This window comes from Bacillus rossius, chromosome 11, assembly GCF_032445375.1.
Source record: "Bacillus rossius redtenbacheri isolate Brsri chromosome 11, Brsri_v3, whole genome shotgun sequence".
Lineage (NCBI taxonomy): Eukaryota > Metazoa > Arthropoda > Insecta > Phasmatodea > Bacillidae > Bacillus > Bacillus rossius.
This window is the reverse complement of record NC_086338.1, coordinates 32,545,656-32,573,582: the sequence shown is the minus strand read 5'-3', so window position 1 is coordinate 32,573,582 and position 27,927 is coordinate 32,545,656. Positions and strand designations below refer to the sequence as shown.

The 27,927-nt window shown below is 37.3% G+C and overlaps 1 protein-coding gene across 2 annotated transcripts; it reads left to right on the top strand.

Moving 5' to 3' along the window:
* Positions 1-28: 28 nt before the first annotated feature.
* LOC134536762 (uncharacterized) lies at positions 29-27,927 on the top strand. 2 transcript variants are annotated; one of them, XM_063376672.1, is made up of 3 exons: positions 29-105; positions 18,601-18,647; positions 19,390-27,927. In XM_063376672.1, exon 3 carries the CDS (start codon positions 21,695-21,697, stop codon positions 22,916-22,918), a length of 1,224 nt encoding a protein of 407 aa, XP_063232742.1. In that variant the 5' UTR covers positions 29-105; positions 18,601-18,647; positions 19,390-21,694; the 3' UTR covers positions 22,919-27,927. The 2 variants fall into 2 exon arrangements, with proteins under 2 accessions (XP_063232742.1, XP_063232743.1); XM_063376673.1 differs by lacking the exon at positions 18,601-18,647.

Here is a 27,927-nt window from a genome sequence, read left to right as displayed (position 1 = left end):
GGCGGCCAGGGAGGTTAGTCAGTCGCCATCCAGCACTCGCCCGGGCCGGCAGCCCACGCACGGGGAGCCTTCAATTTTTGCACCAACGCCATATAACTGCAATAGGTAAATATAGTCCAAACGTTTTATATCAGCTCCCCGGTCGGCCCAAATCGGCCGTTAGCAGTCACGCGCGGTCTTTTAATAACATGTGTATCCCATCAGGGATTTTTATATTTTACGTATGCAATTAGGTGACCCGTCGTGGCACCTGCGCCTCACGCTTTCACGTCCCACCACGGGACATAGTTCTTTGCCCACGCAGGGCGGCACTGCGCCGAACGCGACCAAAACTTTCGGACGAGTATTCACCTGGGACGTGCCACGGCCACGTGTGTGATATCGCTCCAGATTCCACCGTGTCCGTACCCAGCTTAACGTGGCCATCGCCACCCCGCGGACTATCCGCTCATGCATATTCTCCTGTGCGGGACTAATCGCAGTAATTCAGTGTAACGTGTTTTAGTAAGTAACTTATTCTCCTGTGCGGACCAATCGCAGTAATTCAGTGTAACGTGTTTTAATAAGTGGCTTATTCTCCTGTGCGGGACTAATCGCAGAAACTTAGTGTAACGTGTTTTAATAAGCCAATCATTCTCTTGTGCGGACTAACCACAGTAATTTAGTGTCATGTGTTCCCTTAATTAAGTCGTGGGACCGTTCGTCCTCACTCGTCACGCCACGTCCGTATACTCTCGCAGTGACCCTAGCAGGTCCAGGTGCGCGGAGCTTAGGTCGACGGTGAAGCGGCCAGTCACGTGAACGTGTGACCTGTAGAGTGTACTCCGCAATAAATCACCAAAGGAACTCGTGTGTTTCATTAATAAGGCGTCCTGGGAGGCCATAACAGCCCGGGGAGTCCTTTGTCGCCGCATCCCTGCCTACCGCCACGAGGCCAGGAACCCCCCCTTGAGATTCAAAATTAACTTACCAGCTTAAATTTACGTAAATTCAGATTAGGCAACGGGGACGGCGTCAATGTTGTTTGAATTCCCGATTTGTAAAAAAAAAATATTGAGCAATATGAAAACACATTCCATTTCTGCTGATAATGCTGTATAAACAAGTGAGAAAATCGCGCGTTTTCTGGATACAAAATAGAGAAGATCAACACTCGTTGACAGTAGACAATCGGTTTTAGAGCTGAACACACTTTTCAGCAGGGACCGGAAAGTTACTTTTAAAAAGTAACTCAGTTACAGTTACAAATACTTCATTGGAAATGTAACCCTGTTACAACTACAAGTTACGCTACTGAAAATGAACCAGTTACAGTTACAGTTCTAAGAAAAGTAACTGTAAGTTACTTTAACAGTTACTTTGTGAAAAACTAAAAATGTGATACGTAATATTGGTATAATTCAAAGCTAATAAAACATATTGTGTGTTGTAAATATATATGTTTATTTAAACTGAAAAAATTTAAATAGGTCTTAGATTACATTGAGTAATTAGTTCACACTACAAAATTGTTCGCAGAACCACACAACAAGCACTTCACAATAAGGTTATTTTTATCACTCGACCAAACTTCGAAAAAATTAGAATATGCTTTCGTGCATGTGCACAGGTAGGTTAATTAATTAAACAGCACAGCAGTAAACCCGCATGTCGCAAATATTAAATAAATGACAATCAAAACAAAATACGAGCGCAGGCTAGCCAACAGCAGTTCAAGTACAAGCGATACCTACCATGGCAAATAATATGCTTGTCGGGATTTTCGTTCTGGGATTAAAAATATCAACAAATCGTAGTTCGTTCAATAAGAAATACATTTAAAAAATGTAACGCAAGAAGTAACGACAATTATCGTTACTTTAAGGCAGAAAAATGTAATTCAGTTAGAGTTACAGTTACTGAAAACCTAATATATTGCGTTACCACGATCGTTACCATAAAAAGTAACTCTTACAAATAACGTCGTTACTAGTAGCGCGTTACTTCCAGTCCCTGCTTTTCAGCAACTACCATGTAACCGTACACTTTCGCGTTTGTAAACGTGTTTACTTAAACATGTTCACCTGAAATAGTTCAGGGTCCCGTGTAACCGCGAGACTCGTACATCGAATGTTGATGGTCTTTGCACAGACTTGCAGTCTTTCAAAAATAAACTCTGCTGAAATTTTATTAGAAAAAAATATATATTATATATATTACTATAGCTACTATACTAGCTATCCTGCTTCATTAAAACTGTCAGATCAAATTGAAATTCAGTTTTTTGTGCCTTACAGACCCTATAAACGAATTATGACATAAAATAACATCAAAAACACATACACTGATACACATCAATGCGACAAAACACGAAACAACACAACACACAGATAGATAAAGATTGATTAAGTTCATGTTAAACAATTGGTTACTTTGGTTTTCACAAAAATCTTAAACCGAAACTAAAATAGTGTATACAAAATAAATATGTAGATTACAAAAGTGTTAGGTACCAATGAATATTGTAGATTATTCAAAAGGAGTCATAATTTTTCACACATTTTATAGTTACTAATGGTTTTAAAAGTGTCACTAATTTTGTAATTGCAAATTGGAATTATTAATCCAAACCAACAAAGATGGTAATAAAATGTATATAATAAAAAGTGCATCACTGATCTAACGTCTAATAAATAGAAAGTGCAAATAGGTTATATAGGAATGTAGCAAATTCAAAATAATTTAAATGCCTGAAACTTTTAAATATTAATTTGAGAACTTTTACTGCATACTTTCAATTCCTTTCTAATTAAAATCATTTGATACAGAAAAACTTTGATATTTAATAAGCCCTAAAGATCTTCATGTGTTGCTAATAGTATTATCTACATGTTCGTGAAAAAAAGCTTGGCATCAACATACCTCGAAGATCTTAAAAAAGGACACCACGTTTAATGTCATTACTTACTATGTGATAATTCTGATTAATAAAATTAGTTTTTTGAATAAAGGTTATACAATAAATGCTATCGTAATTCAGAGACGTTTGTTACCTTGAAAATCAGATCCGGACAACTGAAATATCTTGCTGAATAGTTTCACAGACATATTCATAATTTTTTTTTATCAGCATCAGTTCTTGATCAGTTCTGATTGCAGTTGGAATATAAATGATTAAATATTAAAGAGTATTTGAGATAAACTACTACTTTGTGGAACACCTAATACCATGAAATTGCATTTGCAAATTTGACTGAAAAGCGTCGTCTATTTGTAAGATAATTAAAACATATATACTACGCATTACTTGACGAGGACTAAAATTGATAATTTTTCAATAATAAGATTATGTTGAAAGCATCAAAGGCTTTGCTCATGTTGAAATCAATAGAATATATTATTTACATCTGGATTTATACGGGTACACACACACACACACACACACACACACATATATGTAAAAAAAAGCCTTTAAAGACAATGTGGTTTTACATAAATAATATTTTTTGGAATAAATTCATTTGTCTATAAATATTTTTTCTTCAAAAACTTCTAAAATACTACAAAACAAAGGTTTCTGACTAGAATTTAACCGTCAATAATACTTCAAGAAAATATATATAGGTAAATGGTTGAACTCACAACCACTCACTGACTGATGCACACTTAACTTAAAAAAATTTGTAGAAAAGCAAATATTTTTAAAATGTTTTAAACGTTTGTATAAGTTTTATTTATAACATGTTGGAATGATAATGCTACAGTTACTAAAAACTTAAACGCTACAAAAACTAAAAAAAAAAAAACTCCGTTCCCCCGGAGAAACCACGGAATGGTCACCGCATGGGGAGCCCAAGAAAAGAAACGGGCTCCCCATTTGGAAGCCACCTGGAAGGTTTTTTTCTGTTCCACCCACCGTTTCTTTGATAGTCTGATTTGCTACAAGGGATTGTATTCCTACCAGAGATAATGCCACCATTTCATCTGGGCAATCCGCCTTGGAGGAGCCGGGGCGCGAACCCGGGTCCTACAAGTCACAAGGCAGGCGCTCTACCCCAGAACCAGAGTGGTAGAGCTGATCCTGGCAGTTTTCCTAACACTGACATGAATTTATTCTACGAGTTTACTGTAGTTTCGTGTGTCATTAACACGTGCAGTTCGTGCAGTAACATCTAACCTCGGTAACGAACAAATTTATGTATTCTTATGTTATTCGTTCAGCATGAATTATGTAATTTCATAACAGTGAAATATAATTTGTATAACTAGTCTGGCAAGTTTTTAAGTTGATTTCCTGCAAAAAAACTTACAGTCCCGCTGTACAATAATTATATAGAAATATAGACTATTAAAAAAAAAATATGTAACACTGTCGATGGTAAAGTTATTTTGAAATAAATTTTAGATTTTAAAAGAGTGTGTTTAGTTAAAATATATGTGTGCTTACAAGCATGTATTTATTGTATTACATTTTATTTATTTGGTTTTAAAGCCACAGAAAAGTTAACTTTTTTATATTATTTTTCGCTTTCTTTTGATTTATCTGGAAAGTTATTAAAACTACTGTTTGCAAATAACTAAATATTGGAGGTACTGGGGCAACACGAAGCTTAAATGGTAACACTATTTTGTAGTGATACAGTTATTTTCATGTAAACGTACAAATTAACAAATATGTAAGTTTACATTAATTTTTCTATTCCATTTACAAAGAACATTTACGGCGCACAACGGCAAACAGAATAACTCAACGATGAAACTTAACAGATAAAAATAGGAAAAACAACGTCTATACAGAGAGTCACAGGTGAACCTAGCGATGTGAATAAACAGTGATGACAGCACAGACGAACACTGTAAGCAACAGTTGAGCGAAAAAACATATATTTTGAAAACCACAACGATGACTGCGCAGACTAACACAGTAGCCTATATGATTCCTAAGAGAACAGTTGTGGCGTTTCGGGAAAGAGATATATTCCCTTCTCAAGGCACAAACAGACTGTGGTTTGTCATGACATACAGTTTAATGAGTAATGGCGTATGTCCATAACGACATCTGAAGTTAATTTACATATTATTTAAAATGTTGTTTGTCAGTGGAAATTTAGTTAATGAACTAAACTGTAGCTATATGTTGATATTCACATATATACTGAATATCTTTAAATAGATTCGTGTTTTGTTAGTTTTATGTGTATATTTGTTTACACTTCTGTTAACAAGGCACATATATTAGTACAGAGAAGCTTATTCAAAAGAGGAACCTGTTTCTATAACAATAAGTGTCAAGAGCGTAGTAAAAAAAGGGGGTGGGGGAAGTAAGGTTGCCAGATTTATTTGGACAAAGAATTTTATTTTAAAAAAATTACATTAGCAGGAATTTAAAAATGTATATAAGGGATCGTCAACTAACCGAAAAATGTATTTAAAGCATTATCTTTGTAAAAGAGTTTCCGGTGGAGGGACTGGCTTCTGCCCTCCTCTTCCACAAATACTGTCTACACCCATGGTAAATGTGTAAAGAAAATCACATGTAGTTACACGCACTAGTACACGATATACTCAGAAGACTAGAACTAAAATTTGGGGGATCGTAATTTTTGATAGTTGTAGTTATAATATTAGATGTCAATATTTTTTCAAGACGTGACGATAGCCTACATGGATTACTATAGTCTGAAACTATGTATTTGTACTGTTATGCAATAATCGTACCTACACTCACGCCTGTAGCATAAAGAATCACTACAAGGCAATCTGAAGATGAGAAAAGATACACTATCGAAGTTTATGTACCTAGTAATAAGACACTATATTCGTATTCCAGAGAACATAGGTTCAAATCCCGACTGGTAATTGTCATAAGCGTCTTAAAAATTACAGCGAAACATAAGGGCACCAGAAAAAGTCTGACGAAAAGGTCTGTATCATTTTGCTTTAACATTTTCCTAACTATATAGGCTTCGGCCTGGGACCACTTAAGTATTCCTTACCTAGACCTCCCAATTACACTTAGTTTTAATTTAGGTTGGGAAAAAAATTTCTGTTCAGTGTAGCTCACGACTCAGATGTGATATCGCGGTGATTTGTGTGATTGTGTTTATAGAGAACTGACAACCCTGCGCAATACAGATTGTATGATCACCAATCGGTGTCTCATTTATCATATCACAGGCCAATGTTAAACAGAATTTTCGTCGAATATTAATTGAAATGAAAAGTAAGCTACCATTTAGTTTTTGTTTTGAATTAAAATATTTAGTACGTAGTCAATTTCTTGTTTTTATTGTTTTTATTTTAAACCATTACATTAAATGCGACTCGCTGACATAGGAGTTTCATGTGAAACCAACGGCCGTGAGTCTCGATACAGCCCCACCGATTTTTTCTAGACAATTGGTAGGATGGTTCCGTACTCTAGGTCATGGCTAATTCCTTTCACATTGTCGCTCTACTGTGGCGTTGTGTTTTGCTGTCTGCATTGACCTCGCTATTAATATGTTTACGGACAAGCAAGCATTTCAGAATAAGAAGAAAAAGCAATGTCGAAAATAAGCTATTCTCCTGGTAAACATTAATAAAAATTATTTCAAGGCTTTCATAAATTAATATTCTGAAATGTTTTCACTTAACCAGCTCATTACAGTATTTCTAAATAATTTCTTAGTCATTGAGGCAGTTGAAATATAGGTCTGATTTCACAACTACTTAATCAGTAAATCTTAAACAGCAAACATAAATCGTTCTCAAGTAACGTATAACAAATATTCCGTATTGACTGTTCACAGGTTGGAAATGCTGTGATTGTTTTTATATATTCTTAATGGCAATTTTTTTCTGTACATCTATATGTTAAAATACTCTTCTAACGGTTTTCACAGCATATGCTAAAAACATAATGCTGGAATCACAATACCCTGTAACATCCCCAACATGAAAAAAACAACACCACAGCCATTAAGAAGTAAGGTACCTAGTAGTGAAGTCAGCCAAAGAAAAGTGAACCCCAATAGCCCATCAGAATCATAATGTCGGTATTATTAATGATATAGTAACTTAAAAATATTTTTTTTTGTGAAATCATTAATGCTTAAGTTTATTTATATTTTCTTTTGATAGACATTATGCTATGAAAAATAAGATGGAAATATTGGTTTTACAACCACAGAAAATTTGGTGGCTGCAGAAAAAAATTATTTATTGCAATAACATAATATCATAGTCTTGTAGCCATGCAACAAGTTTTTTGTGTGAGATAAATTCACAATTGCTGCTGAATTGAGCAATTGTAGCCAGTTGTAGATATGTAGCCTAGTAGCCTCGTAGTTTTGTAGCATCATAGCCTCGTAGCTTCGAAGTTTTGTAGCGTCGTAGCCTTGTAGCCATGGAGTCTTGTAGCCTTGTAAACTTGTAGTCTTGTAGCTAGGTAACATTGTAGCCAGATGTAGTCAAAATGCAATTGGAGCAATTAGAGCCTAAATGTTGTTGGAACAGTTGTAGCCAAAGAAAATGGAGTAGTTGGAGCCAAAAACAGTTGTTGAAGTTATAACCAAGACAGTTAAAGCAGTTGGAGCTAAAGACAATTGGAGCAGTTGGAGCCTTTGGAACCTTGTAGCCTCGTAGTCTCGTAGATATGTAGCCCTGTTAGTCGGATAAATGTTTCGATGGCTGAGTGGTCAAAGGCGTTCAATTCCCAGCTGTCATGGTTAAAAATTACGACAAGTATACACATATAATTACGTTTCACGCAAAAGCTGACACAGTAGTCGAGTGGTTAAATGCAACATACTTGTAAACTGAATGTCGTGAGTTAGAATTCATTCACCACCGTATTATATTTCTCTAATTTAAAAATTTTAATACCCGATATTGCCTAACAAAAAAAAATTGATTTTTACAGTAGTAGTAGCCAATACCGAATAAAAATTTAAACCATTGCTATTCACGACGATAGTGCGTATCGCAGGCGACACTAGCACAACCAGAGAACCATCGGGCAGGGTTGATGAGTAAAAGAACGAAAGTGCCCGATCATGCTCGACGAGGTTCCGATCATAGGCATCCTTACGATCGTCAAGCCAAAACTGAGTAAGCCACCAAGCCATAGTCCCACAAGAAGTACACTGCGCCAGAATCGGCTATCATAAACTACTGTAATTAAATACGCATGGTAACTCTGAAAATGTTAAAATAAATACCAGTGTGAAAAATATTGAGTTTAATGCGTTATAAGCGCATATCTTACACGATTGCCACACTAGCTTAATTACACAAGATAAATTTTTCTCTAAAAGTTGAGTTTTCTCTTCAGTTGGAGTGTTGTAAATCGCTCGGCGGCTGACGGACGAACGCAACGGATCATTGAGAGTCCAACTTAGGCGGGTCTTTAGCAGGAAACACATACATATGGGTTTAAATAATAAGGTAAATCTGAGTGTGTTTCAATCAGTGACGCGCTAACTACAGGTCACCTCATCGCGTAAAAACGTGCTATAGCCCAGTCATCTTAGACAAAATTAGGTAAGAATCTCGGAATTTGAGATACCCAGCTATAAACTCGTATATACTTGTATTAAAACACCCTAAAAGTTGTCTCAAGTTTATTAATTATTGATAAATACATAATTATTAATAATTTTCATTTCTTATTAACTATTACATGATATTTAATATTTTTTTCAATAATTAAATATCTATCTAATCAATAACACGTATAACCGATTCCTAAAATTAAAAAAAAAATAATTAAAGGACAAACTTTAATTACATTTGAATTATATTCTCATTTCCACTAATTAAATTTTAAATAGAAAATAATTAAGTACAGAATGTCAATGAAGACAGAACCTTTGACCCCGAAATCATGGAAGACCTGGAGACAAATGTCGTTGAAGACGATAAAGAAGAGGACTTTAAAATACTACTGCGGTCTAAAGACGACGATGAAGAAGATAATTAAAATTATAAGTTGTAGTTCTCATAATTTTTATTCAATTTTTTGACGTGACAACGTCTAATAAATCGATGAACGCCGGCTGCACACACGAATAAGTGTCCCGTTACGCACATTGTCCCGTTTCGCCGTGTCCCGTTAGGCTCATTTTATATTGCTCTTTGCTAACCTGAACCTCCTAGCATTGCGACCGAGTCCGTGGGGTAATTCTGTTTTCGTGCATTTCAATGTAACATTTTCATTGCTCTTTGCTAACCCGTTCCTCCTAGCATTGCTGCAGAGTCCATGGCGCAAATATATTATTTTTTACTGCATTTTGGTGTTGGGTAAGCCATTTTACTTCACATCATCCTTGAAACACTCCCATTAGTTTCCTACTTTTCCTATCATCATATTCCTATCCTTAACAGAATAACACAGATTGGAAGAAGTCCAAATAGCAAACATGTATAAAAGTTATAGTTAAAATAATCTCTTCGTTAAATTAATAAACATATTTGAATTAATGAGTGCAAATAAAAGTAAATTGATCAATTAAATTGTAGATATCATTTCACTCCTTCTTTGTATCCATACAAAATAGTGATAATTCAATAAAAATGATTTAATTTTATTAATAAAAGTATGCAATCATTTCATCAATGTTTTGTTATGACGTTGTCACGTTAAACTATCGTCCGTAAACCGACTTTACAGACAACCAATTTTTTTTTAATAAAAACATTAATTCAGATTTTTTTTATTTATGTAAGAAGTTATTAATATAAATTATATAAGAATTGAAATATAATTTAAGTATTTTCCTTAACAATAATTCTATAACCACATGGGCAGGTAAGTGTTATTAAATAAATTGGTACTTAATTAAAAATAAATACGTAAGTAAAATAATAATTAAATATATTGTAATAGTTAATAAGAAATGAAAAATATTAATAATTATATATTTATCAATAATTAATAAACTTTATATGGCGTGTTTTTGACCGGGACTACCGGTTGACAAATTATGCTCCAACTGCGCGCTCTCCGCCATCTATCTCGAAAACGATTCAACGTATAAAAACATTTTTGAAACAATATTGATAATAAATACAAATAGCGAAAAACCCATAGGAAACGAGATATTTGCAAATAATGTGCAAAAAAACTATTTTTGTGACCTTTGACCTTAGATTTTAAAAGTCGCGTACACCCTACCAAATGTAGGTTTTGAGACAACTTTTAGGATGTCATAATACAAGTTTATACGAGTTTATAGCTGGGTATCTCAAATTCCGAGGTGAACTTACTAAGATGAATGGACTACTTTCACACGTTGAAATCTCGCGTGAGAAGCTAATTATAGACTTTATAGACTTCGTTTGCGTGCAACACTTTCTTGTTTTTGTGCCACTTACCTTCATGCCTTGGCGTAACGCTCCAATTAAGGCTAGGTATTTTTTTTTTTAATTTTCTATGGTTGTTATGAAATTCAGTAGTAACATTATCTTTGAAAGATTTGTGCAATGGGAGTGCATGACTTGATGTAAGTTTTTGTACATACACCATTTCTAAGAACTTTTTCTGTTGAAGAAAACTAAAAAATAAATAAATAAAACTACCCAAAAGACAAAAAACACAAATTAAGCAAAAAATTGCTGTTGTCAACAGGATTTTTTTTTTTTTTAATGGGGGACCCACCCCCCCCCCTAGGGGGTCCACCCCGCCAAAAAAAAATGTATCTTTATTTGAAAAAGAGTAGTACAAAAGGTTATTTCCATGAAAGAGAAAATTTGACACAATAAACAATAAAAAACAGATATTTACAATATGATATACAAGGCACTGGGCCCCTCCCAACACAAGAGTCCTTGGGGGCTGGTGATTTATGAGCGGTGAAGTGTTTCTTTACATGTGTTGGTGAAGTTGAGATGGTGTGGTGGTGAGACCAGGCCCGTTTGGCTCGGGGCTGGCCTGTGCACACGGCAACTGGGATGATGTTTCGGTGGGGTGGTCATGATAGAGGTGCTGGAGTACCGTGAATCATTGGTCCCGCAGCGCATTCTTGTAGAGTTGCTGGTCCCCTGGGTTAGCCGCCGGCCCCGCCCACTGGGATGTCGTCTTCTTCATCTTCAGAGTCCTCCGCTTCTAGGTGGTCGGTAGTGAAGAGGGGTCTTCTGGGGTGTGGTGAGTCAGGGGGGGGGGGGGGATCGGCATTGAGTCTGATGAGGGGGTTGAGGCTGTATGAACATTTTTTGAGGAATTTCTTTGTTGATTTGATGATGATGTCATGGATGTGGGGGAGTCCGGTCTGCTGCAGGAGTTGTTGTCGTGAGGTGGAGCGGGGAAGTTCCAGGATGAGTCTGGTGCCGAGGAAATATGTTCTGGTGATGGGTTGGAGGTTGAAGAGAGATGAGTGAGTCCAGTTGGGGCAGGCGTACGTGAGGTGTGACATGACGTGTGTGCGGTAGACGGTGATCCTGATTTGAAGGGAGGTGCCAGAGGTAGGCCGGAGGACTGGGGCGAGCTGTCCCATGACTGCCCTGGCTTTGGTGCGGATGTTGTCGAGGTGTGGTATGAAGGTGAAGGATGCATCCAGTGTGACTCCCAGGTATCTGATGGTGGGCGACCAAGGGATGGTGTGTTGGTTGATTCTGGGGGGGTGGTCCTTGTGTGGGTGATAACGGGAGAAGAGGATAGCCTGTGTTTTGGTGTGGTTCAGTCCGATGCCGTGCGCAAGGAATTGGGTGTTGAGGGAGGTGAGTCCTCGGCTGAGGCGATCCCTGAGCAGCCCCTCGGAGACGGAGGAGGCGATGAGGCAGGTGTCGTCAGCGTACTGAACGAGGTAGGTGCCGGGAGGGGGAGTGAGGTCGGAGATGTGTAGGATGAAGAGGATGGGACTCAGGATGGCACCCTGAGGGACGCCAGCCTGGATGGATCGGGAGTCTGAAAGGATGTTCTCTACTCTCACCTGGAAGGAGCGATCCTCCAGGAAGGAGCAGAGAAGGCGGATGAGGTGCGGGGGGATTGCTGTGGCAGAGAGGCGGTGGAGAAGTTGAGCATGAGGGACGGAGTCGAAGGCTCGGGCGAGATCTAGGAGTACCATGCCCGTGTGTTGCCGCCGGGAGAAGCCCTGCACCACCAGCAGCTCCACCCGGGCAATGGCGTGAGAAGTTGAGTGGTGTGGTCTGAAGCCGAACTGATGAGAGGGGAGGAGATTGTGGGTCGAAATGACGAGGAGGAGGCGCTTTAGGATGGTCCTTTCCGCAACCTTGGACAGGATGGGGAGGAGGGAGATTGGTCTGTAGGATGATGGGAGGGTCGGTGGCTTTCCAGGTTTGGGGATGGGGCAGACAATGGCTGTCTTCCATGAGGTGGGGAAGTGGCAGTGGAGGAACATGGCATTGATGAGCTTGGTGAGGAAGACGATGGCTTGCCGGGGTAGTTGGCGCAGGAGTGGGGTGGGGATTGAGTCTGCGCCAGGGGCCGCAGAGAGACGGAAGTGGGATATCGTTGCCTTCAGTTCCCTGGGGGTGACCAGGGGGAAGGGAGGGGTGTCGGGAAGGGGGGGGGGGAGAGTGACATGGTGGGAGAGGGGGGAGGATTCATCGTCTGAGGAGTCAGAAGAAAGTGAGTTGTTGGTGGCCGAGGCGAAGGTGGTTTGCAGGTAGGCGGCCACCGCCTCGGATCTCTCCTTGGCGGTTTTAGTCCAGGAAACCAAGACTTAAAAAGGCACAAACCTGTGAAAAATTTGTCCAAAGCTGAATTTTTGCACAGTTGTAGATATGACTATGCTTAATAACATACCGAAAGTTTACCGCTGTAGACCTTGTGCGTATCGCCGAAAATTTGCATTTAAGTCCTAGATGACAGCGACTTACATCAGTCCATTAAAATGCTACCCATTTGTACAGTTTTTCATTTAGACTGTCCATAAAACTACCAAAATAATCTTGAGACTCTAATACAGCCATTAATGTTGTAAAAAGCATAAATTGTTAATATTAAAGATGTGATATTAAACGATTAATTCATGACATATTATTTTTTATCTTTGCCACTCAGATAAAAATACTATTTACACCAATTTGAAGAGTCCAATGCGAAAAATGTCCAAATAAATGTTTTTGGTTATACCTTTAGCTTTAAGACAGTATATTTATAAAGAGTCTAACGTAATTAGTTGGCTCATTAAAGCGGCCCGAGTGTTGCAGTGTACTGCGGCCGTACTGATCTCTCACGGCCACCGCCGCGCCGTTCCAGCGCGGCATTGCGTCACACTGCGTACTGCGACACTCATTCAACTGGGTCTTATTTGGGGATTACTTAAAACATAGCTAATTCATATGAGAGGGTGTATGTTACATGTAATGAGATATGCATTTTTTTCTTATATGAATGTTTTTTGATACAATAAAATTAACAATAAACGATTTCTGCTTGGAACTTGTAAATGAAAACTCTAGAGGACCTCTGGTTTTATATCTGCATGGATTTATTCTGTTTCAAAAATTTTATTACTAAAAATTATTTTTTTAGCAACAATTTTTTTTTTAATTTCTGATACATCGTTTTATTTTCGATCAGAACAATGCAAAATTTGAATGTAGCCTGTATTCGACAAAATGAAAAATTATATATTTACTTCTTTAAAATCAGTTTACTACATAAAAATAGAATAAAACGATACATCGTAAATGTACTCTGAGTTTTTTTTCACTTAAAAAACATAATTCCTATAATAATAGGTTGTTGTTTTTTTCAGAAAATAAATAAAACACGAGTTGTGTTGTAAAACGTATAGGTACCATTACATATTCAGTTTTTTTTAAATAAGTTAATGTATTTGAGTGTTGCGCCTAGCTGACGTCGTTGGATTGCTAGTGGCAAAGAGCGGTGGTGGATGGTTTTGCAAGAGTTTGACCGTATTTTATGACGCTACCTGTGAGAGGGTGTTCGTACCAGAAATCCTAACGGCTAAGGAAACTATCCATTCTCTGTAGTCACGTACGGGTGTGCTACTCGCGCAATATCGTCAAATATCACAACTTTCCGGGACGTTCGGTCATTTCTCGGTTAGCTGTTAGCTCTGGTTTCACCAGAACAAAATCTTGTCTGTAGTGATTTCATATTCCTATTACCGTAGTAGTATGGCGTTTGAGAACAAACCACGTTTGCTGTATACTGGGAGCCTATTAAAAAAAAAAGTATTTATATAGTTATTAAATTATTTACGAAACACAATTTTGTGGATCGTTTGGGAAATTATCATTTAGGACTTAACTGCTCGTTATTGGTGTGACGCACAAGGGTTACATCGGTAAACTTTTGACATGTTACTAAGAAACGTTTATTCTACAACTGTACAAAGTTTCTGCTTTGGGATAATTTTCCATGTTTCTTAACAGCGAAATTCGTCCCGACCCCAAGCCGACTTCGGCAACCTCACAGTAGTACACACTACACGGCTCGGATAGCTTCAGGGGTCAAACAAATTGTATGAGACCCTTAACAAATATACCCATTTAAAAAAGAATAAATATGCAACAACGTTTATTGAAAGCGATTTTCACGTAGGGCTCTTTATATTTATGTAAGATTTATTAACTTTTCCGTAAAATTGAATGAAAATGAATTTCTCAACTTTATTGATTTAAATTGTCTATTTTATAAAAAGATGTTAAAACTGTGTACTTTTTATTACTATCATCAGATAGGGAAATGTTTCTAGATTATTTTGGGTTCCATACTGTCAGTCTACTCCATAAACTGCATTTGCAATATCCATTATTGTGGATCGTTGCAAAAAATTGTCATTTTGGGCTTAACTGCTCGTTTTTGGCGTGACGCACAAGGTTTGCATCGGTAAACTTTTGATATGTTACCAAGAAACGTTCATTCTACAACTGTGCAAAGTTTCTTCTTTGGGATAATTTTCCATGTATTAAAAACCTTTGTTTCTTTACAGCGAAATTCGTCCCGACCCGAGCCTACTTCGACAACATCGCAGTAGTACACACTACGCGGCTCGGATCGCTTCAGCGGTCAGACTAATTGTATGAGACACTTAAAAAATATACCAATTTAAAAATGAATAAATATGCAACAACGTTTACTCTAAGCGATTTCCATTTTGGGCTCTTTAAGATTATGTAAAATGTATTTATATTTCCTAAAAATTGAATGAAAGTGAATTCGTTAACATTAATGATTTAAATTGTCTATTTTATAGAAAGATGTTTAAACTTCGTACTTTTTATCACTATACTCAGATATGGCAATGTTTCTAGATTATTTTGGGTTCCATACTGTCAGTCTACTCCATAAACTGCATTTGCAATATCCATTATTGTGGATCGTTGCAAAAAATTGACATTTTGGGCTTAACTGCTCGTTTTTGGCGTGACGCACAAGGTTTGCATCGGTAAACTTTTGATATGTTACCAAGAAACGTTCATTCTACAACTTTACAAATTTTTTTCTTTGGGATAATTTTCCATGTATTAAAAACCTTTGTTTCTTCACAGCGAAATTAGTCCCGACCCGAGCCTACTTCGACAACCTCGCAGTAGTATAGACTACGCGGCTCGGATCACTTTAGCGGTCAGACACATTGTATCAAGCTCTCAACAAATAAACTAATTTAAAGTTTAAGAACTTTGCAACTACTTTTATTTAATGTTTTCAAATCGGGCTCTACGTGTTTTTGTAATACGTATTTTCGTTTGTGCCCTTTTTTTTCAGAACACCTCTCTTCTAATATTATTGAATAAATATCATATTTAGTCAAACGTAGTGAAAGATTTTTAAATTTAATCATTGAGAATAATGTTTTGAGTAAGTTTTGGTTTGATATTCTGAAAGTATACTATAGTAATTACGTTATAGTGCCATATTGTTGAGTGGTCAATAAAGTATTATTTAGGACTTAACTTCTCGTTTTTCGGTGTTCCGCGCAAGGTTTGCGGAGGTAAACATTTCAAATGTTGCTAGAAAACTTGAATGTTACCACTGTTTTAAATTTCAGTTAGGAGCAGATTTTCAAAGATTAAAAATCTTCGATTTCGTGGGAGTGAGAGTGGCCACAGCGCTTGCGGCTGTGGCTCTGTCGCAGTGCGTAGACGACATTGATAAGCTCGGGAGTCTCTATTGATCCTATAAATTAAGCTAGACTTTTGAGAGATATGTCCCTGTAAAGCTTAAGAACTATACAACAACTTTTGTTATAGAAATATTTGCGTAAGACCCTTTATTTGTAAGTGAATTTTCTTTTTATTGCCTTGACTGATGTAAAAAAACTTATTTCATTAATTTAACATTATTTTTCTTACCTTTAATATTAACTTTTAGAACTTTATTCATTATCAATGTGAGTAGTAGTGCTTTAAGATTATTTTCATATAGCTATCGAGAGTCTACGGTAAAAAGTGCAAAAATGGGAAGCATTTTAATGAACTGCTGCAAGTCGCTGTCATCTAGGACTTAACTGCAAATTTTCAGTGATACGCACAAGGTCTACAGCGGTAAACTTTCGGTATGTTATTAAGCATAGTCGACTCTACCACTGTGCAAAAATTCAGCTTTGGACAAATTTTTCACAGGTTGAAACCTTTGTTTCCTGGGCTATTTCCGCCACCCCTGCGGGAGTGGTGATGGGTGGGATTGTCGATGGGGTGGCTTTGAGCCTTCTGAGGTATGACCAGAGGGAGCCGGTGGTTGTGGAGAGGGAGGCGAGACGCTGTGTTTCCTGCCGGGCCCTCCATTCCGCCGGCGACACCAGCCCCTCAGCAGGAGGTACACGGGGATCTGGTGTCCTGCCAGCGAGCGCGGAAGCGGTTCCGGAGGGATATAAACACCACAAAATATTCCGTAACAGGAATATGGTCAACAAACAAAGAAAAACAAAGAAAAATGTACTAAGAGAACGAAAAAAACCCACAAATGATGACGACACAAAAATATTGAACCCAAAAAAAAAAAAATACAGCACAACGGTTTAAACGAGACAAAAACACGACAAAACGAAAAGGCTTAAGGGGTATAAACTCTATAAACTGCAAATAAATTGAAAATAATAACTAATTATTTGCGTTGGGTGTATAGACCTGGCCCTGTAACGTATGCACGTCTTTGTTTCGAAAGCTGCCTTGCGTGACTAACGGGACAGTATCTTAAATTATTTTTCTTCAAATATTTTGTTTTTGCACTTTATCTTTAATAAATTCCAAAATACCCCATGTTTAATAGTTTATAAAAGTTTTTTTTTCCTAAGCAAGTCCTCATTTATGGCCCGTATACAATAGGAATGTCCTAAACTGTGTCCGAAGGACACTCGTCGCTGATTGGTCCACGTGACCCTCTGACGTCATGCGTCAAGTGGGCGAAGGTCCGAACCTACCAGGTCCGAAGACATTCGTCAATTTTAACTTTTTATCCCAACCTGTGTACTTCGGACACAGAAAAAGAACAGAACACTCACGCTATTTGAATTTCCGGTTCCCGTTTAAAAACGTGGTGTTTGTTTTTGTTAAATATCTGAATAAATATATAATTTTGAACTCCCACAACTTTCATAAGTTCAATCTCAAACTACAAAGCATCAAAACAATCAACCAAAACATTTGGTTTGGCACATTTACTGCGCTCTGGTGACACCTTTAGAAATCAATACATTCGGACATCGGACATCCCAATTGTGGACAGGGCAGTTTTCGGTGGGACAATGTTACGTCACTCACATTCGGATAAGGACACGGACCACGCACAGGTTCGGACTATTGTAGACGGGCTCTTAATGGTTCTTAAGTGCTGAGAAAATGCCTAATGAAATATGCTTTTCACGCATATACCATTTTCTTCGCCTTGTGATTACGAAATTCCAGTTTTCTAAAACTGTTCTAACCAATTTCCTCCAAGTCTGAAAATAATGATTATATATGTTATTTACAATATTAAGTAGAAAATAATAGAGAAATCAATCTATATTGATGAGATAATATTGCATAGATAAATTACACTATCATAACTATATAAGAATTGACCCACCCATTCATGGGCATCGCAACCGGGGGGACGGGGGGACGGGACACTTCCCCCCCCCCCCCAATAATAAAAGTTTCAATTTCGTCCCCTCCAATAATATATTTAGTTTCGTAGTTATATTAAAAATATGATTTCTGTGATATAACCCATATATTGCGCATGGTACATTTAGTCCAATCGTGGTAATGTGAGCACTGTGTTTTTACAAATTTGTTCTCTGAAAATATTTTTTATATAAAAAAAATTATACATTGCAACCCACTATAATTAGAATATTTATAAAAGAAAAATGCCTAAAAAACCACCTTTTTGCACCTTCAAACCCCAAATTTTTCCGGGGGAGGACCCCCCCCCCCCCCCCCCCCGCTTCTTTTTCCAGGGGATGGATATTCCTCAACAACTAAATCAATTGCAGTCCCCCCCAAAACATATATCCTTGCGACGCCCATGCACCCATTAAAGAGCTTAAACATATTTTATACATTACAAGCTGCAGTAGCTGGCGTTTCCCGGGCTGATATATTGTCCGCGAGTTAAAGAAAAATGGATAGTGCTATGTGACAGTGTAGTGGACATAGAGAAATTAGATACAATTTATGTTTGTTTGTGTATGATCTATGATTTTCTGTTTACCCATGGAGATCGGTGGAACGGTTTAGAAGTTGATGCACTGCAGCGCCATCTAGCGGTGAGTTACAAAAAAAAAAGATAGCATAACAACCTTCTTAATAAAAAAAAACACTTCGATGTGCAAAGTTTCATGGCGTTTGGTCAAACAGTGTCGGAGTTTATCGATGTCATACATACCAACATTATATTATATTATATTATATATATAAGGCCTTTACCCCAAAAAAATTGACAGGTTGATAATGTACAATAATTATAATTGAAAAATAATTGAAAAAAATTCTTTTATTTGCACTTATTCGTTAAAGTGTTATTAATACACTTTGTATATTCTTGACTCGTGTCATAAATACCTTCCACGCCTACTTTACAAATTGTTGCAGAAGTTACTAAAAGGGCTTTTTAGGGTACACAAATAGTTGAAACACGTGTCAATATGCGTTGAACCGCCCCCCCCCCCCCCCCCAAATAAAAAAAAAATCCCTAGTGGCTTTATTCTCTGTGAAAAAATAAAAATGAAATAATGGTTTTAAGAAATAAAGGTTTAAATGTGCAAAGTTTCATGGCGATCGGTCAAACGGTGTGAGAGTTTATCGATGTCATACATACCAACATTATATATATATATATATATATATATATATATATATATATATATATATAACCCCAAAAAAATTAATGACAGGTTGATAATGTACAATAATTATAATTGAAAAATAATTGAAAAAATTTCTTTTTTAAATTTAATTTAAATCAAAAATGAAATAATGGTTTTAAGAGAAATTTCTTCGTTGTTTCAGCATAACGTAAAATGCAGCCCCATAGCGTCAATTCGCTATGAAGACAGCACGTGAGTGAATGGTGGGCGCTCCACACTCCAGCATCGAGGCCCCGATCATAGGCGCTGCATTTTTCATTAAAATCCGACGTGTAACCGCCTCAGCTTATCCCACCGGCCGTGAAGAAATTTCACTTCGAACAGACCTATTGAAACAAAATTGTAAACACTGATATCTGTCGCAGCTGTATGAAATCCAAATATAAATGGCAAGACACAACGAGACTGCACGATGCGAGATGGTGATGCTACTGCCGTTGCATGTACACCAAACGTACATCAGCCGTCAATGCTTTGCAAGTATTTTAAAAAGATATGTTTAAGAGAGTAATTTGTTCAATTCAAATTTAACATTCAGTTGTAAAAATCAACGGGCTTAAATATATTTAAGGTATTTCGCAGACAAACTTAGCAAACAAAACAATAAATATACAATAATTAAGGACAGGAAAAATTCGCGGGTTCAATGACCTCTAGGATGAACTCCATAGTTCTACGTACACTCGGTCAAATGCCACCCACGCATTGGGTGCTGTCTTGTGAGACGTCCCAATGTAGCAGCCTCTGATTCGATAAAGCTTTGGTCGGGCGTTTCTCATTGGCCCAGAGTCATCCAGGTGAGTTGTGAGCCAATAGCAGAGGCAGCACTGAGCTGTAACTATTTGTATTTTAGCCTATCGCGAAATGAATTCGCGAATTTTTCCGGTCTCTAACAATAATAATAACGCACCAGTTTAACAAACTTTCAAAAATAAAAATTCTGAAATGAGTTCCAGTAGCGCCACGCCAGAGACGCGATGGAAATTGAAAATATTTCTAACAGGGAATTATGTCGCGAACATCGTTTTGTTCGCACTGACTACACAGATGCGCCGAGCGTGACTGGTTGGAAATCTTCGCTGTTGAGGTTTCAGCCGCTAGAGGCGCAGCGGTGGCGTCGCTGCGACCAGAGCGCGCGGCGTGGCTGACGACGGAACTAAAGTGCGCGAGTCGGGGCCGACTTTCCCCTTGCAAGGGGTGTGTCAGGTTGGGAAGGAGGGGGGGGGGGGGGTCATACTTTCTCCTTACTTGAGGGAGGCACGGAGCTCATACTAATGATGTGATTCCGCTCGCCGGAGGCCAACATCGGCTTAAGCTAGGTGAAAAAACAAACACACAAGCGATTGCACAACAGGCCATGCACACGACCTGTGCGAAATCGGGTTCACAATTGAAATCTTACTGTTAATTTCAGCGGCATCTGTTAGTGGTGTTAGTAAATAACTCTATTGACTACCAAATCATCTCCTGGTATCTGACCAGCAGTTTGAAATAAATTACTATTTTTCAACTAATTAATTTTGGTTATGTTAAGTTTTTAGATAACAATTCTAACCACAATTTTTTTTCCATTTGTTATTAACATTTACCTCTAATGACATTTTCTAAGTAATATCATTAATTTATTTTTAAAGCAGGAATCCTGAACTTGTAATATCTCGACAATTTCTTACCACAATGTGATTGACAATTATAAACAGTTCTCAAGTCCCGCTAAAATGTCACACTACTATTCTCCCATCGGCTTTTGCACCATGCTTCCGTAACATAAATAAAGTACCCAAATAAGAGATAGGCGCCTAAAAAGAGACACTGTGATATCCAGCCCGATAGGTGCTGCCACCTCTCGGCTAGGGCAGTAACTTGCTGCGCGTGATCGTCAGACACCATCTCCGTGCGTCGCAAAGCAACAGAAAGTATTCGGCGGAACGGACACGTAATTTAGTGTTTTTAGTCATTTCAAATGTTTCAATAGGGAAGATTTGAAGCATTGAACAAGTGTGAAGGTAAGTTAATTTGTTATTTACTTATATTTTACTGTGAAGTATATAAAGTTAGCTACATTACAGACCAGTCATAAAATTATAACCATGACATGTTTGAGCTGAGGCAGCCATGTTTGTTTTAAGCGTTCCTGATCCTAATAAGAGACACATTAGGCTCCTATTAAGAGATGGTGTCTCTTATTAGGGCACTATCTCTTATTTGGGTAATTAAATATGTTGCGCAGCCAAATTAACACCATATTTTATATTTAAATTTGTATTGATGTGCCATAGAAATCCAAATGTAGGCCTAGGTATATATACTAAGTATACCAGTCCTAATGATTTTATTTATCGTAATGTTTCTATATAATTATAGATAACTTAAAGTGACTAATAAGTTATAATTATTTCAATTAATTTTTACTGTTTCAGTTGTCTGGTGAGAAAGGAAAGCGTAAAATGTGGAATCCGGAGAAGATGAGAGATGCTGTCAAAGCTGTTCGAGCAGGGGAAATGGGTTACTTGCGTGCTTCAAAATCATATGGTGTTCCAAAAGGAACATTAGAGAAATACGTCAAAAACCAAAGTAAGACACCTGAACAGTTACTTGAAATGTCATCTGGCCGGAAACCAGTGCTTCCATACGAACTCGAGAAGCTATTAGTTAAATATTGTATGGAAATGGAGGAGAGGTACTTCGGTTTGACCATCGCGGATGTCAAAAGAATGGCTTTCGAGTTGGCAATTCGAAATGGTCTGAGTCATCCTTTCAATCCCAAAAAGGAATCTGCAGGGAAGAAATGGTTCAAATTATTTTTGAAGAGGCACCCAGAACTTTCTTTGCGCACTCCTCAGGGTGTGTCTGCTGCGAGAGTTAGGTCATTTAATGCTGAAAATGTGAATGCGTTTTTTGATTTTTATGAAAAGGAATTAGATAAAATTCATTGCAATGCTCACAGAGTCTATAACGTCGATGAGACAGGCCTAACCGTGGAGCAACATAAACTTCAGAAAGTTGTTGCTTCCAAAGGTAAAAAACAGATTTCGAACTTGACATCTGCAGAAAGAGGGTCATTAATCACTACTGTGACATGCATGAATGCCGCTGGTACCTTTGTACCACCGCTCTTCGTTTTCCCTCGGAAAAACATGAAAGCTGAATTAATGGATGGTGCTCCCCCAGGTTCCATATCTGCGTGCCACATATCTGGATGGATACAAACCGATATTTTTTCCAAATGGTTTGACCATTTTGTGAACTTCACTAAGCCTACAGAGGCCGATCCAGTAATTCTAATTTTAGATGGTCATCATTCCCACACTCGTAACATTGAAGTGATCGAGAAGGCTAGACTCAATAATGTGGCTATAATTTGTCTACCACCCCATTCTACAGCTAAAATGCAACCATTAGATGTAGGATTTATGAAGCCATTGAAGACCTACTATGCTCAAGAGGTTTCTAACTGGCTTCGGCATAACCAAGGGCGTGTAGTGACTCACTTTCAAGTTACTAAGCTGTTACTTGCCTATCAGAAAGCTGCTAAAATGAAAAATTCCATCAATGCTTTTCGAAAGACTGGTCTATTCCCTTGCAATAGGGACACATTTTCTGATGACGATTTTGCTATCCATGCAGGCAGTGTGAGCGAAGATATTGTTATTCCTAATTCAGAAACATAAGTTGGACCACTTTAAATCTCACCACTCCCCACATTACATCAGCCCCAAGTAAGTTCTGTAAGGAGTGAAGACACACAACCATCATGTTCAACGTCCAAGCCACCTGGACAGAAACATCCCAGGGCCGGAAAAACAGCTCTGATAACATCTAGTCCTTACAGAAATCAGCTAAAGGAAACTTTGGACAGTAAAAAGAAGCGAGAAAATGCAGCCAGGAAGAAATTATTTGCAGAACCATTAACAAAGAAGACGAGGAAATCTAAACCAAAGAAACAGTGTTCGAGTTCATCCAGTGACGATGAGTCTGAAGGTAAAATGCAGCTGATTGACTCCAGTGAATCGGATGTCTGTGCAGAAGATGATGCTGAGTGCTTATTTTGCACCGGACTATTCTCTGAGGTCCGGAGAGGAGAAAAGTGGGCATAGTGTTCTAAATGTCGCCGCTGGGCACACGAAGAGTGCGGTGGAGAAGATGATCCTTTTATTTGTCCTTTTTGCCACAAGAAATGTTAATGAGTGAAACAAGCACAACACAGTGCATACATTTGTATTGTTTGTATGATGACGATGTGACTTTTTTGTGTGTGTAAAAAGTATTACTTTTCCAACAGGAAGTGACCCTTACCTTTTTAAATGTTGTATTAAACATTAGAATGAACCTTACTTTGTTTTGTGTTTAAAAATGGATAAAGTTAAGGTATCTCTTATTTTTAACCCATTCTGAGAATTTAACTTTATACATTTTATTACTTTTTTGATGGTAACACATACTGAATTTCATTCTATTCAAATGAAAATGACGATTGTTTAAAGTTAAGTAATTTTGCAATAGAACTACACTTCCAAAAATGAAAAATTACACAATATCAATTTTATATATATATATTTTAAAAAATGTATCTCTTATTTGGGTACTTTCCTACTAATTTCCCTCCCATGCACATGACCGTCCTATGTGGTGTTGTGAAAATGGCGGTCAAATCTTGCGCACACGACATACAGTTGCTGTTACTATTATTTTTTCAATTGCGAATCCAGCCATAGTACCTACGTTTTTTTTTCTCCAGAAGAAATGTGAATATCAGGCGTTGTATACAATGCCACATGCGTTGGTTTACAAATGTTCAGTGGCAAAGGCAAGCAGCAAGGCGCTTTAGGGGAGACATAGACTCGTACATCGAATGTTGGTGGGCTTTGCACAGGCTTGCAGTCTTTCAAAAATAAACTCTGCTGAAATTTAAGTATTTTGTGTATTAGAAAATAAAGAAATATATTACTATAGCTACTATAAGAGCTATCCTGCTTCATCAAATTTAAATTCAGTTTTTTTGTGCCTTACAGCACCTATAAACTAATTATGACACATTAACATAAGATATACACACCAATGCGACAAAACACGAAACACAACACTCAGATAGATAAAGATTGATGACGTTTATGTAAACCAATTGGTTACTTTGGTTTTCACAAAAATCTTAAACCGAAACTAAAATAGTGTATACAAAATAAATATTCTTAATCCAAACCGAGTCATTATGTCTGAACCAACATAAATGGTACCTAATAAAATGTGCATCACTGATCGAACGACTAAATAAAAAGTGCAAATAGGTTATATAGTAATGTAGCAAATTCTTTTCTAATTAAAATCATTTGATACAAACTTTTAAATTTAATAAGCCCTAAAGATCTTCATGTGTTGCTAATAGTATTAACTACATTTAGGTGAAAAAATCTTGGCATCAATATAACCGAATGTCTTAAAAGAGGACACCATGTTTAATGTCATTACTTACTATGTGATAATTCTGATTAATTAAATTAATTTTGTGACTAAAGGTTAAACAATAAATGCTATCGTATTCAGAGACGTTTGTTAACTTGAAAAACAGATCATAGTTTCACAAAAATATTTCCCAATTATATATTTTTTCATCAGCATCTTTTCTTGATCAATTCTGATTGCATTTGGAATATAATTTATTAAATACTAAAGAGTAGTTGAGATAAACTACTACTTTGCGGAACACCTAATACCATGAAATTGCTTTTGCATATTTGACTGAAAAGCGTCTCTCTGTAAGATAATTAAAACATATACACCACGCATTACTTGACGAGGCATAAAATTGATAATTTTTTAATCATAAGATGTTAGAAAGTATCAAAGGCTTTGCTCATGTTGAAATGAATAGAATATTTTATTTACATCTGGATTTATACTGGTCCTTACACATACATAAAAAAGTGTGTGTTAGAGATGATATTCCTGATTGAAAACTATGTGGTTTTAATGAATTAATATTTTTATGAATAAAATTCATGTGCCTATAAATATTTTTTTTCAAAAACTTCTAAAATACTACAAAACAAAGGTTTCTGACAAAAATTTAACCGTCAATAATACTTCAAGAAAATATTTACCGATAAATGAATGAACACACAACATTGGTAAACAACCACTCACTGACTGATACACACTTAAATAAAATATTTTATGTAAAAAAATAAAAAAAAATAAAAATTTAATTTTTTTTAAATTTTTGTTTGAGCTTTATTTATAACATGGTGGAATGATAGTGCTACAGTTACTAAAAACTAAAAAGCTAAAAAACGAGAAAAAAAAATTAATTTTTGCAAAACTCCGATCCCCGGAGAAACCCCCGGAATGGCCTCCGCATGTGGAGCCCAAGAAAAGAAACGGGCTCCCCATTTGGAAACCACCTGAGAGGTTTTTTTTCTGTTCCTCCCACCGTTTCTTTGGTAGCCTGACTTGTTACAAGGGATTGTATTCCTACCAGAGAAAATGCCACCATTTTATCTGGGCAATCCGCCTTGGAGGAGCCGGGGCGCGAACCCGGGTCCTGCAAGTCACAAGGCAGGCGCTCTACCCCAGAACTAGAGTGGTAGAGCGTATACTTGCAGTCTTCTTAACACTGACATGATGTTATTACATGAGTTTACTGTAGTTTCGTGTGTCACTAACACGTGCAGTACGTGCAGTTACATCTAACCTCGGTAACGAATTCTTTTTGTATTCTTATGTTGTTCGTTCAGCATGATTTATAAATATGTAAGTGCTTGCACTATCGATAGTAAAGTTATTTATAATAAATGAAAGATATTACAAGCATTACTACAAGCATGAAGTTATTGTATAAACATTTTATTTATTTGGTTTTAAAGCCACAGAGAAGTTTACTTTTTTATATTACTTTTGGCTTTCTTTTGTTCTATCGTGCTTAACATGCGCAGATAATACTGGAAAGCTATTCAAACTACTGTTTGCAAATAACTAAATATTGGAGGTACTGCGGCAACACGAAGCATGAATGCTAACACTATTTTGTAGTGATACAGTTATTTTCATGTAAACGTACAAATTAACAAAAATGTAGGTTTACATGAATATTTCTGTTCCATTTACAAAGAACATTTACGGCGCACAACGGCAAAGAGAATAACTCAACGATGAAACTTAACAGATAAAAATAGGAAAAACAACGGCTATACAGAGAGGCTCAGGTGAACCTAGCGATGTGAATAAACAGTGTATTCCCTTCTTAAGGATCAAACAGACTGAGGTTTGTCATGACATACAGTTTAATGAGTAATGGCATATGTCCATAACGACATCTTAAGTTAATTTACCTATTATTTAAAATGTTGTTTGTCAGTGGAAATTTTATTTAATGAACTACGCTGAATTTGTTTATATTCACATAGATACTGACTTTCTTTAAACAGATTTGTGTTTTTTTAGTTTTATGTGTATATTTGTTTACACTTCTGTTAACAAGGCACAGGTATTAGTGAAGTTAAGCATATTCAAAATATGGTTACGTTTTAACTTATTGTAGTTTTCCATCGCCTCCAGGCGGAATTAATTCCATTATGGTAGTCTTCCAGTATGGCAGACTTCCGTCGCCCCCCCCCCCCCCTCCCCCGTAAAAACAGGAGGAAAAGTGCCATAATTGAAAACTACCATATTTTTAATTTTACAGATCGAGGTTATAAGTATGCAGTGCTGCCTCCTATAACCCATTTTTGGAAACATTTGTTTCTATTAGTGCGCGATCTGTTGAGTTGATTTATGACTGGAACTACAGAAAGTAACCGTTAGAAGCGCTATCTGTAGCCTTTTAAGTTAACCTAAGAAACAGCTAGGGGGTTAACAGTGCTACCTAGCGACGTATTCTATACACTAATTCGAGAGCAAAGCAGCTGTACTTAATAATATTTTAACTGAAGTTCAATTCGGTTTTCGTGATGGTTGGTCAATCACCGAAGCTACATATTAACTATCAACATAGGCTTTTTACTTGAAGCATTGAAGCATTAGACCTATGCCTTGCCACCTTGCCCGAGTGGTATGGTGATGAGCTGAATACCAATCAGCAAGGCTCAGGGAGCTGAAATTGAAATCATTGGTAATGACGATACCATGTGGTTGCATACTACTGTGTGTAACCTCTCAGGATGCTATACTAATGATGACATAATCAAAGAGTGGTTCAGGCGAAATGCAGTATTATTGCAAAAGAGCACTCGTACACATGCTATTCTGGATCATAATCTGTCCCGATCCTGGAATTGATGCTCATGTCGTATACGGGTTTGCACTCTCAAATCTGATGTCACACAACCTGACATGAAGGCGTTATGACCCATAACCTCAGTATGTAGTCTGTGAAGAGAAGGCTACCCCTTGACCTGCACGCGGCGGGAAGCCTACAACTCATGTAGTTTCGGTTCCCTGCAAGAATTTCCGAAGATTTCCGAAGTTTTGCGTTTTGATACAAACGCCACTTCAGCCGCTAAATCAGAAGTTTCCAATGAAAACAAGCATGTTGTGACCGACCTAACCTAACCTAACCCTTCGATTTTTTTTTTAATTTCAATTTTTGAGAGAAATCCGAAGTTGCACGAACGTTGGTTTTTTTTGAGTTGTAGGCTTCCCGCACGCGGCAGCACCATCGCGAGGGAGGGAGGGAGAGTCAGGGAGG